The sequence below is a fragment of the Gopherus flavomarginatus genome, chromosome 8, assembly GCF_025201925.1.
Source record: "Gopherus flavomarginatus isolate rGopFla2 chromosome 8, rGopFla2.mat.asm, whole genome shotgun sequence".
Lineage (NCBI taxonomy): Eukaryota > Metazoa > Chordata > Testudines > Testudinidae > Gopherus > Gopherus flavomarginatus.
The window spans coordinates 12,176,812-12,193,484 of record NC_066624.1 but is presented as its reverse complement, the minus strand read 5'-3'; the positions used below and the strand labels follow the sequence as shown (position 1 = coordinate 12,193,484).

The 16,673-nt window shown below is 38.4% G+C and overlaps 1 protein-coding gene across 2 annotated transcripts in view; it reads left to right on the top strand.

The window, feature by feature from the left end:
• The window catches only part of RADX (RPA1 related single stranded DNA binding protein, X-linked), a 35,391-nt gene that overhangs the window by 11,458 nt on the left and 7,260 nt on the right, over positions 1-16,673 (top strand). The window contains exons 7-12 of one of the 2 annotated variants that reach the window (XM_050964494.1): positions 3,166-3,273; positions 4,986-5,153; positions 5,725-5,879; positions 6,633-6,850; positions 9,659-9,738; positions 13,263-13,559. In XM_050964494.1, the coding sequence (XP_050820451.1) occupies positions 3,166-3,273; positions 4,986-5,153; positions 5,725-5,879; positions 6,633-6,850; positions 9,659-9,738; positions 13,263-13,559 (1,026 nt within the window). Of the gene's footprint in view, positions 1-3,165; positions 3,274-4,985; positions 5,154-5,724; positions 5,880-6,632; positions 6,851-9,658; positions 9,739-13,259; positions 13,560-16,673 lie in introns of both variants that reach the window. The other variant, XM_050964492.1, reaches the window with a different exon arrangement.

The window sequence follows — 16,673 nt, the reverse complement described above, 5'->3', positions numbered from 1 at the left end:
AACAAAGTTTGAGTGAATTCCAATTTGCAAGCCCCTTGCAGAGAATACCCTGTTGATAGCCCTCTTTCTCAGTTCAAATAACTCCCCCTGAATGTAACTGTGACAGTACAGGCAAAGGGGCAGCCTCTCAGGTAGGCAGGTCCTAAGCTGTGTAGATCTTTACAGGTAAAAACTAACTCCTTAAGTTCCACAACAGGGATCCAGTGGAGATCACAGAGCGCTCATGAGGTGTTCTCAGCATGCCACACAGGTTAATAAAACTGCCGGATTGTGCACAATCTTCAGTTTCCGGATGAAGCCCAGTGTAGAAGGCATTACGATCTTGAGGTGACTGAGGCATGTATGAGGGGATCAGCATCTGCATCCAAAGGAATTGGTTGCAACCTCCTGGCCAGATGGAGGTTGTAAAAGGCCTGCCTAGAAACTGCTGCTTTATGAATGGCTAACAAATGCTGTGAATCAGATTATACTCCCCATATTGTAACTTTTAATATCAAATAGGCAGGTGAGCACCCTCAGTTCAACGAGCCATATCTTCCTGTTGCTATCAGCATCTCCGTCACCTCAGTTTTATCTGCATTACAGTTCTCAGCCATGACCCAATTTTACCTAAATTCTGGCATTTGTCAGAATAGGCTGGGTCCAGTCAGAGAGAGAGAGAGAGAGAGCGCTGAGTATCATCGGGGTGCGTGCATTACGTGCTTCTTTGCTAACCCTCCCAAGGGACTCAGGTACAGATTGAATGGGAGGGGAGACACGTTGAAACTCTGTGGAAATGGACATTTGAGTATACTTAGGGATGATGAGCAATTTCTTAAAACCACCATCTGGGATCTCTCAGCAAGAAAGGGACAGCCCTGTCCACTCAAGCTATTTGGGCCTGATCCAACACACAATTACATCATTGGGAGACTTCCTTGACTTAATTGGGCTTTGGGACAGACCCCTAATCATTGGAAAATAATATCTTAGCATTTAAGGATATACTCTGCTCTTTCTCTTTCTTTTATACTAAATGTTTTTAAAACAATACATATTAAGGCCTGATTTTTCAGTGATGTTGAACACATATAACTCCCATTGAAGTTAACAGGTGGTGCAGATGTTCAGCACCTCTGAAAATATCTTATCTAGGTGCACACATATGGATTTGTATGCCAAACTTTAGTTTGAAAATGTTGATGTACTTGTACTGAATTATTAGATTGGTAATAGGATACAAAGCATTTTCACATTTGAGTCACTAGTTTGTGTATAGAGCAGGTTGGTAAGGCCTGTTAATTGGTTTGTGTGAAATGAGTTGGTGGCTTTAATTCAGTTGCTGGCGAATAAGTGTCCACACCAAAAAACCCACAATCACAGCTGGTATCCAGATTAGCGGTCTCAACAAAGTCCAAGAATTGAATGAACATTGGGAATTAAATGTGCATTTCACCCCAGCACATTTTTTTCCATGTCAAGGAAGAAACACATTTGTAGGACAGCATGGGAAAGCTTGTTCATATTGATTCTGTGGATACAGGGCTTCAGTTTTATTTAGCATTGTATTGGCTTAGCTGATATATCTTATTGACAATCTTTTTCAATTGCTTTGTCAAGATTTTTCAGACACTATCCTAGTCTCTCATTTCTTCATTAGAGACTGTGACCTGTATATTTTTTCGTGGAGTGATGCTATTTATTTTTAGGCCATTGATTGTAACATCTTTTCAGAAGACATTTTTTTCTCTAATTTTTGGTACTTGATTTATTTCTTCCACTTTGAATGCAGCTGAAATTGACATAACTTTTTGTTAGGCTATATCAACTTAAATAACACTTTCTTTCTTATGGCAAAAGTGATTCATATGTATCGCAGAAACATGTTACAGGGGTCAGCAGCCTTTCAGAAGTGGTGTGCCGAGTCTTCATTTATTCACTCTAATTTAAGGTTTCGCGTGCCAGTAATACATTTTAATGGTTTTAGAAGGTCTCTTTCTATAAGTCTGTAATATATAACTAAAGTAAAGTATTGTTGTATGTAAATAAGGTTTTTAAAATGTTTAAGCTTCATTTAAAATTAAATTGAAATGCAGAGCCCCCCGGACTGGTGGCCAGGACCCGGGCAGTGTGAGTGCCACTGAAAATCAGCTCGAGTGCCGCCTTTGGCACGTGTGCCATAGGTTGCCTACCCCTGATCTGTTATGAGATCACACCTCCAGCCACAATAGTGTGAAACCTTAAGAATATAGGGTGTGAGGGGGAGGGAGAGGAGAAAGAAATTAACTACTATTTCTTATATTCTGTGTTTTTTAGTTAAGGAGAAATGCGTTTGGAGGGAGAGGATGTTCTGTGATGAAGTTTAGGGAAAAAAGCTGTTTACCATTAGGGTATCACAATTAAGCCTCTTTTAACTATCATAGTTGTATGGCCTCTTTTGCAAAATACTTGAAATATCAAAGTGGAGGAAATCAAATGTAGAATTGTATATGACCATAGTTGCTGTTGTTAATTATTAACACTGACAGATTCCTTTGTGTCATTTAACGAAGAATTAGGTAGTAGGGCTGGCTGGAAGATGAGAAATTCTGTTCTGAGACCGTTCAAAAAAAATTTATGGAAAAACATGAGCAAGGCTGATCCAAGAATAGCCAATAGCCTGATGCTTAGGGCACTCCATCTGTAAAGTGCCTGAACCCCTGGTCTATAATCAGTCTCTCTCTCTCTCTCTCTCTAGCATGATTAAGGTTTAATGATTTATACAAAGTGGAACAGCAGCTCCAACATACATGTGAGAGAAACTACTTTGGCACTTGGGAAAGTTACTTTTATGCATAGTTTTACTCTGAACGCAAATCTTCATGAGACAAAACGTCTGTGATGTTCAAATTGTGAAATATTAACTTAATTGTAACATGGCTCGCCAAGGCCTGAATCCTGCGAACACTTGCACAAATGTTTAACTTCCACTGAAATCTTACTGCTTTGTTTAACAGCTATGAATCCAATTCTATCCCCAAATTGTGAGCTCTAACAACAAAAGAGTGAAAGGTTGACCACATGGTTAAGTTTTTGCAGGATCAAGAGTTACTATTTTTTTTAGTGCATATTTAAAACTACTTTGGTATGGGACAGCTTTGGAAGCTTGATATACCAGAAAAAACTGAAATGATTTTTTCTCTCTAGTGACCTATTTGGTGTGCACACAGATGAGAGTGGTGCGGGACATCACTGAGAATACTCCCAGAACACTTTACCTTACAACTTCAAATGAGAGTCAGATGTTTATTACAGGTAAATAAAATATTATTTTAAAATTAATTTTACATGACACATACTGCAGGTTATATATTCCTTGGTAAATGAAGTATTTCAGCTTGAAGATGTCCATAGTATTTCTAGATACAGAGCAAAAACAATTAGCTTTTAAAGCAGTTTCCAGCATCACACTGTAACATACCTTGCATTGCTTTCTTCATTCAGAGATGTTATTTTACCAAAGCGCCACTTCTTAAATCCTCTGGAGATTTAATAAATTGTATTTTTCCATTTAATAACTCTAGGTTCCTTCTCTCTCTTCCCCTCTCCCCAAACAAAATACCCCCCTATTTAGCTCCTATTAGCCTGATTATAAACTTGAGATTGATCCAGTTTCAGCATTCATAAATTGGCCTGTCCAGAAAGTGGTTAGGTTTCCTTCCTGCCTACAAGAGATGTGCACAAGAAGAAAAAGAAGGAAGAAGGAAAGTAAAGTTATTGAGTAAAACTGTTAAAACTTAGCTGATGTCAGATGCACTCTGAACAAGCCATGATGAGAATATATGAGCTAACTGATATTGAAAGACAGATCAGGACAGTTATGAGTTGAAAGTATTGAGATTGTTACAAAAGTTAGAACACTGCAGTATGGTAACCGAAAGATGTAAGGTGTCTTCCCCCGCTAAATCATCATAGCATATTTTAAGAAATTATAATATATCCAGCATTTGTGCAATTGTTGGGTTGGTCCATATGAAGACTCGTTAATTGCTTCATTACAGACTATTTTAAGAACTTGTCACTTCTACATCATATGCAACAAGGAACCTTTATAAAAACTGTAGTTCCATCAATTGCTTTTTTCATAGATTCAAGCTTTCCGTTCTGTCGCAAAAGATCCTGTATAGCTTTTAATCTTAAATTCAGCCCAGTAAGCATTCTTCCCCAGGCATGTCCTTCTTTTACTATCCAGTTTGTTCTTTCTACAGTATTCCTGGTATGACAGCCCAGACAATGAGTACTGAGTCCCTCTATATGCTTTTATGTCATTCTTTATAAAAGTATCTGGATGCCTCAACACTTTCAGTGGAGTCTGCAGAGAAGCTTCTGATTTGTGGCTAATCCTGATTCAGCCAATCTTCCTCTTGGCAGAGGTATCTAGTTCTAGATTTCAGTGCTTCCAAATGAAAGACTTCTGATTTTTAGTGTCCTCCTCACTTGCTTCCAGTATATTAGTTACCCTGCTTTATATCTACCTTGCTCTTAAATCAGAGCCTCAGCTAGCATCTCAGAATCATCAGCTGAGACTGTTTTCAGCATAGCAGCCTTGAAATTGGTCTGTCTTGCTGCAGACACAATGGTAACCAGAGAATAGGGTCTTCTCAGGTGAGGAAAAGGTAACTTTTTGGTGTGAAATGCTGCTTCTTGCTCATCTTTTTTTTACAGTTTGGGACAGAATATAACTAGCTAGTTCTAGAAAGAACGTTTTAACTGTTTTACCCTAAATGCTAACATCTGGGTAGTATCTAGGGGTTTGTGCATGTTAAATCCAAGTGCCATATAAGGGTTCCATTACACTTTTTCATAAAGCCACTATCAACTGGTAGAAGGAACATTTGTTTTAGCATCTCTGACTTGGCTTTTTGTGTATATTGCTGTATAGTGTTCAAATGTAGCAATATATAAAAAACAATTACTTAATCTATTTGATTCTTTTATTTCAATACTCAAACCTTTTGTTTTAACAGGGTGGCACAAAGGCCAACCATATACCAGAGATGCCAAAGTGAAAAACTTTATCCAGTGGATTAAAACTCAAAGTGAAGTCGACCAAATGAAGAAAACTGTAATTGGTGGATACTGTCCTTTCCCACCAGCACCAAATTCTTTTTTGAAGTATTGTAAAAATAATAAAGGTATCCTATACCATACAAAATATCCCCATTATTTGTGCCTCATTCTATCTGAGATTTCATCACAAGTATTCAAAATTAGCAACTCTGATTGCTTTACACTTGGATTATATCAGTGGTTAAATACTGGAATGTCATTCAAGGAAAAATCATTCTGAAGATAGACTCTGAACCAAGCCCTCAGCTGGTGTAAACTGTCAGAGCTCTATTGATGGCAGTGAAGTTTTGACAGTTTACGTCAGCAGAGAATCTGTCCCTCTGAATTAATACTCTGTAGATGTTCTGTACCAACATCTGCTTCAGCTACATCTTCAATCAGCTTGAAAGTCTGTCATATTGAAGAACATAAGATGTGATAATGATAAAGAACTTCAGCAGTAGTATATTAAGCAGAGCCTGGAAAATGAGAGATGAGAAAACAGGAGGATTTAATTACAGAGAAGTTCGATTTTAAGACCATTTAATAATTTAAATTTAGCAAGAAGGTCTTTCCAATTTTCTTTTATGAATCCAACATTGATACTTTTTAGTAGTTTTGTATTTCTTTAAAACTGTGAGAATTGCTCTTTTGCAGTTGAATCAGTTTTGAAAGCCATAAGTGAAATGGAGAGAGAGATTGAAGACCTGCACTACAGGGAGCACAAACGCTTTGCTGTTCAGGGGATAATTAGTGCTATAAGATATGTCAGCCATGCAGCTGAAGATGCCTCGAGAATGGAACCAATTCAGGTACAGTGCTTGAGGCTTAATAGCACTTAAGATGCTGTGAGGCACTTAAAATGCTGTGATCATAATTACAATTGCGATCTCTTGCATTTGAATTCAGAACCCACATATGTTGTCTCTTGATTAACTGAATTTACCATTCTGAAATCGAGTAGTTTGAAAGTCATCATTTAAATTTTAAATCTTAATGATTTACTTGTTTTCTGAGTGTTTACAGTCCTCAATAAAAGTACCTGCTGTATAAAAGTTACTGATTAAATAGCATAGTTAAAGTAAATTAAGGACTGGGAGAACTGGCTACTTTAGTGTAACCTGTCACTTTCTAGACAGAGGTATGTTTTTTCTTTTTCTTTAAACTTGATTAGAGAGGCTTTTCTATAAAGCAAATCTGCTAGACACTGTGATGGTGATACAAGATTTGAAACTAGGGCAAGATTTCCCAAACTTGGTTCATGGCTTGTTCAGGATAAGCCGTAGGCTGGGCTACCGCTTCCCACAGCTCCCATTGGCCAGGAATGGCGAACCGTGGCCACTGGGAGCTGCGAGTGGCCGTACCTGTGGACGCTCAGGTAGACAAAGCATCTCGCAGCCTGCCAGGGGCTTACCTGGAGCAAGCTGCGAGCCAAGTTTGGGAACCCCTGGACTAGGATATCTGATTCCTCATAAAGTTATTGAAGGAAAACCAACTAGAGATCAATCTTATACCTTTTTGTAATTGAAGATGAAATAGCTTTAATTGTTTAACTGTTGTTACAGGAAGGTAGAGTCGAGTCAGCATCTCAAACAACTGTAAAAAACACTGGTATGTCTAAAGATTGTGTTACGAAAGGAAAAAAGCGGAGCCATCGAAATAAAGAAGCCAACTCCGTACTTGATTTACAATGTGCTTCCCTGGAACAACAGCAACATCCGTGTATGTTAACCAGAAAGATTCGAATCAAGAGAAAGATTGAACACCATACAGAGGCTGAAAAGTAAGCCTTTTTGAATAAAGTGTGATTATATTAATTGTTCCATTTCACTGATATACTGTAGAGATAGGTACTTTTTAAAATCTTACTCTAAGTGAGTTAGGAGTACAAGTCCCATTGAAAAGCAACTGACTGAAACTATAAGCAACCCAATTCAGAAATGGTAATCCTTCTTCCTTATGGACCCAGTCTTGCTCCCATTAGTCAATGACAGCAGGATTGAGGAAAATACCTTACTGACTAGAACTTTGTAAGCCAGGGAAATGATTCCGCAGAAAATCATCCTCATTACCTCTTGCTATATTCTTGCAGCTATTATATTAATTCTCAGTCATCTGAACTGCTGGTTCTGAGTTTATTCTTTTCTCCAAAAACATAAATTTCAATGGATTGCCATTCTTGATCAAATACTTGTGACATTACCCAGGGTACAATCTGTAGAGCCCTGTGCAGGTACAATTTGATATCCACAGAGAGAAATCGGTATCTGTTGAACCGCAGGGTTCTCCTGGGAACCGCAGCGACAAAAGGAGCAGAACATGGGGCCGCCGCTCCCAGAGCCAGCGCCCCACATTGGAAGCTCCTGCAGTGCAGCTGTATACACCTCAGACAGGGGATGCAGTCACGCAAACAGTTGCGTGGAAGGGACTGGGGCAGGACTGAGAGATACACAGCCATACAGGACGAGCAGCTGGTGTGGGGCACTGGTTTCTGGGAGTGGTGGCCCCACGTTTGTGTCTCATTATGCACTTACCAGCAAGCTCGAGATGACGCTGGCTTTGGCAGAGCAGTGTTGCAAGCTGCACAACAGTGAACTCCGAGCCCACTTCCACGGACACTCTTGTGAGTCACCTAGAATGAAATCGACATGAGCAAAGGCTCGAAGAAGAAAAATCAGTTACCTACCTTTTGTAACTATTGTTCTTCAAGATGTGTTGCTCATGTTCATTCCATTACCAGCCCTCCTTCCCCTCTGTTGGAGTTGCCAGCAAAAAGGAACAGAGAGGGCTTAGGGCCGGCGGCGCCTGATATTCCAACGCATGAGTGCGGCATTCAGGCAGGCGCTGCAGCCAACCCTATGGATACCACAAATGCAAAAATCTCCAATGGCTGCGCACGTGGACGTGCGCACACCTAGAATGGAATGGACACGAGCAACACATCTCGAAGAACAACAGGCACAAAAAGGGAGGGAACCGTTTTTTCCATGGCTGCTTTCCAATATATTTTTGTAATTGAAAATGAACTTTCAGCGTTGCTTTCTGCCCAAAAGGATGCTAATGAAAGAAGGCAACCAGGATAGCGCAGCTGTAGCTTTTTGCCTGCACAATTAACTAGCTACTGAACTGCTCAGTTTGCACTCTGAGTCTGAGTTCTTGTGCGTCCAGGTTTAGAAACCAGGATGAGATCACTTTAATACTTGGCCCACAGGATGAAGGTATTGTGTTTTTGTTTTGTTTTTTTTAAACCTCTCTTTTCCTTTTTCCAAACTCCTTAGTGAAAGTAAAGCTGAGAAGATTAATGTAGACTCTTTTCCACTCTTAAATAGCATTAAAGGGTATTAAAGATATTAGTTGTACAAAATTTTGAGTATTTAACCCTCAGTCTAAAATGTTAAAAGCCTCAAAAAGTAAGGAAATAGTATTGACTGAGATATATCATAAAGTAGGGCCCCAATAAATAAGAACAAAGGAATGTATCCATATGTTCTCTTTAATAGCTATTCCTATTGATTTATAGATGTTTGTAACTTAGCCTCATAGGTAGGCATGGTCTTTACATAGCAAATAAAGAGTTTTTTTTCATAAGTTTATCATCTACATTGATTATGATGTTTGGCTAGATAACAAATATAGAGGGCTAAAGCAAGGGAGAAAGAAATACACAGAACTAAGAGCCGAGGTTAGTATGGTGGTACAATATATATCATTTAGTTCCCTAGGATATTTTTTTCCAGGGGAAGAGAATTATTTAAAGGAAGTTAAAGGATGATTGATGGAGAATTAGTTTAGTTTTCACAACTAAGTGAAATAATAAAAAATCCAGTTCACTTTATTGGACTGACTGTCATGGCAGGATAACATGTAAAATTCAACGGATTTCTTTTTTGAAACCTTGTGTTTACCATTTTAGATTCTAAAGTGATGTTCTGGCCCCAGATTTTCATTGCTGCTTTGTGCCTTCAGGCACTGACGTGTGCTGATATCAAAGTACAATAGCACACCATGGAGCCTTTCTGGAATTGTATAAAAACCTGTTTATGGGCTATGCATACTTCTCAACCTATTTACTATTGTGGGCTGCATATGCAGCTCTGTGTTATGTGGCCTTCATCCACCCATTATTCATACTACCTGTATGCCCCTGAGGATGTCACATGGGCCACAGCTGTGTGCTGTTTGGGCTACAAGCCATCTGTGGGTTGAGAACCACTGGTCTATGACATTCAGCTCTGTTTCTGCCAGGGCCACAGGTCGTTTTCAGCAAGTTTCCACTAGAGGGCGAGAAATGCTTGTCTTAATGTAAAACATTTTTCTGTAGATTTCATTGATTCACATGGCAAGAAATGTATTTAGCCTTGAACTTTGAGAAGGTTTATGGTGAGCAAAATGACTCTAGTTATATCAGATGTTAATTTCTGTAGCTCAGTGTCAGAGTGATCTTTATCAATAAAAGAACTCTTATCAAGACCTGGAGTTTGTGCTTTAGAAGTTACAGGTTTTTTTATAACATAGTCACCAAAGCACACATTTAGTTTTATCTGAAGCCTGAAAGTTTCAGAATTAACTAACTATATTTTTTCCTTTATAGTTTGCATGAATTTCAGCAAGAAGATTCTGTTCCAGAACAAAATATCTTGACTGAGCCTGACACTTCACAACCCGATAGAGGTATATGGCTAAATATTTTGTTTGGCTATGATCATTTCAGTATTTTCAGTGTTTTACAAAAGACCTTCTCCACTCAGGCCCAAAACGGGGACAAAGGTGGTAGTATACCACCTTTACATCCCCTGTTCTAACCATCAACCATCCTTGAGCTGGTTCAGCCCTCAACACAATGTAGAGAAGCCCCAGGGCTGTTCTTATTTGCATCAAGCTGCAACAGCCTCTAAGGAACCATTCTGGCAACTACGTATCAGCACCTTTGCCCCTTGACACATGCTGGGGCTGACTGGGTGGTAGAATGCAACTGTATTGCTCTATGCCACTGTGTAAGAGGAATCCTTAATGTTTCTTTGAGTCCACATTGCATCTCTGGAGCAGGTCAAAGCAGGCAGAGGACCTCATCTCTATTTTTGATATTGGTATTGCAGTAGTGGTCCAAATGTGATAGCATTTCCAAAGGCAGGAAAATCACACTTTGAGGAAAGGTAGTGTGACAGACCCAGGCCAGTGGGGTGCAGGAGTCTGGTAGAGGGCAAATATACTGGTCACTGGGTGAGTAGTTTTCTGTTCCCTGAGTGACCAGAGCAGGGTCTGCACTAGAGTAATCAGGAACCTGCTACAACCAATTCAGGCAGACAAGCTGATTAGAACACCTGCAGCCAATCAAGGCAGGCTAATCAGGGCACCTGGGTTTTAAAAGGAGTTCTCTCCAGTCAGATGGGGTGGAGCCAGAGTAGAGGAAGTGCATGTGAGGAGCTGGGAGCAAGAGACACAAGGAGCTGAGACTGAGAGGGTGTGCTGCTGGAAGACTAAGGAGTACAAGCATTATCAGACACCAGGAGGAAGGTCCTGTGGTGAGGATAAAGAAAGTGTTTGGAGGAGGCCTTGGGGAAGTAGCCCAGGGGGGTGTAGCTGTCACACAGCTGTTACAAGAGGCACTATGGACAGCTGCAAATCCATAGGGCCCTGGGCTGGAACCCGGAGTAGAGGGCGGGCCCGGGTTCCCCCCAAAACTCCCAACTCCTGATCAGACACAGGAGGAGCTGACCCCAACTGTGGGGGAGATCACTGAGGTGAGCAAATCTGCCAATAAGCGCAGGACCCACCAAGGTAGAGGAGGAACTTTGTCACAGTAGTAACATACAAACAAGTAATCATGGTGATGAAAGGTACACATCTTATTAGCAACATGTTTGTGCTTTTGGATTGTTGTTTGTTTGTTTGTTTTTAAGTTAAACACATTAGAATTTCCCTATCTTGTTCTTCCTCTGTATTTGAAAATTAAATCCAGATGTTTTAAACAGATATTTTCTCAAATTATATCTGCATGCATGCATCTGACGAAGTGGGTATTCACCCACGACAGCTCATGCTCCAAAACGTCTGTTAGTCTATAAGGTGCCACAGGATTCTTTGCTGCTTTTACAGATCCAGACTAACACGGCTACCCCTCTGATACTAGATACTTACTTTGTTTCCTTTTAAATATCATCATTCTCTTAAACATGGATTTCAGCATCTCACTTTTCCATAGCAAAAGGCTGTAACTTATGCTGTCCTGTCCCAATTTCACATCTGTTTGTGTTGATTCAAATATGTGTTTGCAAATAGGACAACATGCAAATTACAGCCCCAAGATATAAAGAGAGGAAAGTAAGAGAAGACATGATTGAAGTTTGAGAAGGAGAGAGATATTTAATCCTGGCATTTATATCCTAGCAATTTTTAACTTTAATACCACAAAATCCTGCAAATAAGGTCTTCACACTTATTCTAGAGGATGGCAGTTACAGTATTTTTCTTTCTTCTCTTAATGTAATTATACAGAATATCCCAGTAGAATTTCTTTTCAGCCAGCTATCTTTCTAACCAGACATGGGTGTTTAGTTGCTCAAAATTAAAAATGGCAATAGCGTGAAATTTAACTCTTTGTTTACTGTACCACTGATATAAGGCAGCACTACGGAAGAGAGGACATTCTAACAGCCAGCATTGTTATGGAATATGTAATAATGTACACTTTCCCAGTGATAATATAACGCGCTGCTCATAAATTTAAAAGGTTAAAAGCAACTGTTACATAATCAAGCAGTTACATTTTTCTGTTTAAGTTACTTTTTGAGAGGTCATTGTTTTCAATTTCATTTGACTCATCTATATTTAATAGTAATTTCCCCCTATCTAAAGTATGACACCCTTAATCATCCATATAGTAAAGTGAGAGAGTGTTTATGAATGGGGGAGGATGGTGGGTGAACGCTTACAATATGCTCCAGTTTTGTGAGATAAGTCCTGCTCCATGCTCTGCACAAAGATTCTTCAGACACCACTCAAATGCTATTGCAGTTTCTTTGACCCACCAATTTTCTTTACTTTACTTTTCACTATAATTCCTTGTCTCATCCAATGCAGTAATGCTCATGTACTCTGCTTGTTTAACGTTCTTCCGCTTGGGTGTTGCCATTTCCAGTTTAGCCATAGACACCCTGGTGTCGTCAGTTCTTTAGTACAGCTAAAGCTCCTTCGTCGTTACTGCTTCAGTGCTTCCTGTGAAGTAATGGGGAAATTTGCGCACACAATTCATGTGGCTAAACTGGAAATAGCAATAAAAGTTTTCCTAGTATAGTATCAGGATGGGGAAACTATTTGTGGGGAAGGCAAGACAAAAATGGGGATAACTGGGGGAGAAAAATAGGTTGGGTACATTTCAGAATAGGCCTTGTGGTAAGATCACAGAGTGGGGACTTGCCTACAAAATTGGGGGAAATGGTTTATTTGATTTTTTTTTCAATTCTTAGTTCACAGGTTACATATAATGGTAGACACAGGGACTACAGTTAGCTATATAGCTGGGACTCTGTACAATATACATTATAAGGCAGGGGTTCTCAAACTGGGGATTGGAACGCCTCATGGGGTCTTAAGGTTATTACCTGAGGGAGTCATGAGCTGTCAGCCTCCAACCCCAAACCCTGACTTGCATCTAGCATTTATAGTGATGTTAAATATATAAAAAAGTGTTCTTAATTTATTAGAGGGGTCGCAGTCAAAGGCTTGCTATGTGAAAGGGGTCACCAGTACAAAAGTTTGAGAACCACTATTATAAGCTAACAGCCAATAGTCTTCATTGCATGAATATACATTGTACAGAAGATGGTAAAGCATAGCATCATAAAATGCCTGTTTCATTTTTATACTTCCCAAGTGTTGGTGAAACAAAGTAACTGGGAAGGTGACTGGTCCTTATCCACCCAAAAGCAAGCAATGAATTGCACCTTCCAACCAATAATTATTTTTATGAATCTGGTCTTCAAACTCTAGCTAGAAACAACTTATTTACTAACAGTCCAGCCTTAGCTTAATGTTTTATGCATTCTTTGTTTTGATTTTTCCATCTATATTTTCACATTTGACTTAAGTATTAATCTATTCATTAAATTTTTGCTTTTCCTAATACATTGGGGAGGTAGTATGGTTTTGTCAGTGCATATTGATCAACGAAATGTTTAATGTATTTATAATAGCAGACAAAGAAGGCATGAGTGATGCACCTGAAATAGAAGAGATGGGAAGAACTTCTCATGATTCCTGGCAAAGTGGTCTGTGGACAATGGTGAAAGACAACTTAATAGATCACTTGCATTATTGCACTGTTTTCCCAGAGAGCATCCCACGTAAATTTGATTATATGTACAAAGAATTCCTTATACAGCAATACAATCTACATCCAGCTGTGCACAAGCCAAAAGAATACAGAACAAATAAAGAAATTCATGAATTTAAAAGTGCCAGTGGCCCAGGGCACTATGAAGTGACCATACTGGGTAAGTTCTCAATGTTTAACAAAGAACTGTTTAACTTTTTGTGAAGTTGAATGGATGCTTTAGTATAATTTGGGCATTATGCTAAGTTAGGAAATGAATGAGTTTCTTTTTATATACAATCTTGTTAAAGGTACAAACTGATTTTTTTTTAAAGGATAATATTAAGGAGGCATCACTCCAAACTCCATAGTTAAGTCTGAGTTGAGTTTTGCACTGAAAGCAGGCAATCTCCAGACTTACAGCAAGTTTTGAGGACGGCATTAATTTTCTGATTTACAAATTTCCTTGTAATTTAAGTTAAGACCTATTTTAAAATTAATTTAAAGAAAGTTAAAATTTGGTTTTGGATGTTTCTTTACATTTTTTTTTAAAAATAGAACAAAATCAAACTCTTTAAACTGTTCAATATAGCAGTTTGAAGAACAGCATTAAATTTTTGTGGAAAATATTCCCCTCGCCCCCCTCTTTTTTTTTTTTTTTTTTTTTTTTTTTAGCTTAAATTGTGAAATTGAAAGTTGCTTTCTAGCAGCAATAACCAATCTCCACCCTTTTTCTCCAGCTATTTCATATAGTGGAGATCTGTTTGTTGAAATGAGTCAGTGGTATAAAGGGAATTGTACGTATGTTTCAAGAGTACTACTTTGACCTCACCTATAACTGGATTGGTTCCAACTGCAAGGTGGATTTGATTTAAATCACTAGACAGGAAGACTTGATTTAATCATAGATTTCTACATAAAAGTGCATTCTTGTTGGTTGTTATAACCTTAATACATACTTTTCACAACTCAGAGACAGACGTAGGTTTCAGTTTTAGAAGGTACATGCTATACATTTTTAAAGTGATTTATTTAGAAAACTTTTCAGATTTAGTTTTACAGCTATATCAGAAAATGAAAGATTGTTTGGTTATTTCATTTAACAAAGGTAATTGAAGCAGATATTTATGAAGTCATTGAGAGGTGAACTACAGTATCTCCAGTTCAACAGGTTAATCGTTAATATTTGGAGGATTTTCTTGCCATGCTGTATTAGGAGGAGACCATCACTAGACAGGCATTTAAACTGTTTTATTTAACTAAAACAACAACATTATGTATTCTGGATTTTTTTCTTCAACAGCAAACATAATATTTTAACAAAATAAGCATTTTGAATTTAGTTAAACATTCAAGTTTTTTAAATCAGGTTTGTTTCTGTTAATTGTTTTTAACTAAAATAGTTAAATGAAATATTTTAAAAAAAATTAAATTGACTGTCTGCCAGGTGAACATGAGAAGCTTAAAATATTGGCTTCTGCAGCTAACTCAGTCGTCTTCACCTTCATCTTCCTGTTCATTCATAATCTGGAAAAGAAAAACAAGCCTTCCTGTTTTGTCAGGTCCCAAACAATTTCTCAATTTGGAATGAATTAGTCCAAAGGAAGAAAATATTCTTTCTACATCGGCAAAAGAAGCTACTGCTGTTAAAAGTGAGATTATCACTTCAACAGTCTCTGAATCCAAGTGCTTAAGTGATTTCCACCGGTTAACTGGTGTGACTTTCTTTAAAACATCATAGCAAACATATGTTGCTTGAATGGTTCACCCTTAGCTCTGAAGTTTATTATAGTTGGCATTATGGAGGGATGACTGCTGGATGTCCATGTCATAGCCAACTCCTTTTCTTCAGCAGTTAAGGTTTGACCCTGGTCCCGAGTATTGAGAATATTTGCAAGAAAATAAGCTGGAGATGGTGCTTGTCCCATTTGTTTTTTTAATGCCTGTAATTTAACTCCCTCATTGCATATTTCTCTTTTTAAGATCTCACTCAGTTCCTTCCAAATTTCAACAGCATCAGCAATAAAACGGCTATTTCCCTGCATTTTGTTCAAGGCTACAGAAATAGGCTTAGGGTACTCAGCATGTGTTCAACATTTCTCTTAAGCCCAATGTTGAGAACTTTGCCATCTGTTTTTTTCACGATTTTGTTCACAAACTGTCATCAGATTAGGCCAGTTCTTGATATAATGCTCAAAACAGTCCACTGATGAGTTCCATCACATGTCTTGTGGGAGAGTTAGCTTGGCTTCTCACACTTTTTTCAGAAGAGCTGCGGACGTATTTTGCAATTTCAACATTAGCCTTTATTTCTGGAACACTGAAGTCTTTGGCTAGGAGGTGCATCAAATGAGCACTGTAACTGTATATTATTAGCTTGGGACTCTCTTCTAAATAATTTCTTCTCATCTTGGAAACATTTGCAGCATTGTCTGTGATCAAGCTGCATACTAGACATTTGAATTTTTTTTCCACAGTTTGTTATAGCTTTTACTGCTACTTCTTGTAAGTATTCTGCTGTGTGCACATTTCCTGATATATCAATTGTTCCTGTAAGGAAGACATTCCCTTCTTCTTTTGTCATGCAAGCACGTACAAGAAGATCATTGTGGACATTGCTCCACCCATCAAGACTCAGGTTAGCAATTTTACTCTCTAGATCTTTTGCACACTTTTCAATTTCTCTTTCATACACTTTATCTCGCAATTTGCCTGCGATATCTGCTCTGTTGGCTGGACTGTACCCTCGTCTTAATGACTGAACCATGTTAATGAAGTGTGGGTTCTCAGTCATACGGAAAAGAGTTTATTACGTAAACAAACTAGGCGATTTTTTCATCAATTACCTCTTTTTGTAATCTGCTGGTTCTTATCACAAACTTAGCTATGGTTGTTTCTGGATGATGGAGATTTCTTTTTCTTTTTGCTACAGGTGATATACTGTGGCTATGTGATACACATGATGTGACTGAAACATTGGCAGATAACTCTCAAACTATAGAAAATGATGGTGATCTCGAAGGTGGATAGTCTTCAGAATCCCGTATGTTGAGGATGGATTCTCCTAAACAAAATAAGTCAATGCAGTTTATTTAATTATTATTACCATACTGCTCATTTAGTATTACTCATTGCATTCACTGACACTCAGTACTACTTTAAAGGTGAAATTGTGAAAGGAAGATCTGCCAATTTCAGCTATTTATTTTTTATCACAACTGCATCAAAAATGATAGTACCATAGAGTAACAGCTATATTTTTTGCTCAAACATGAGAATTCAAGAATAATCCAGA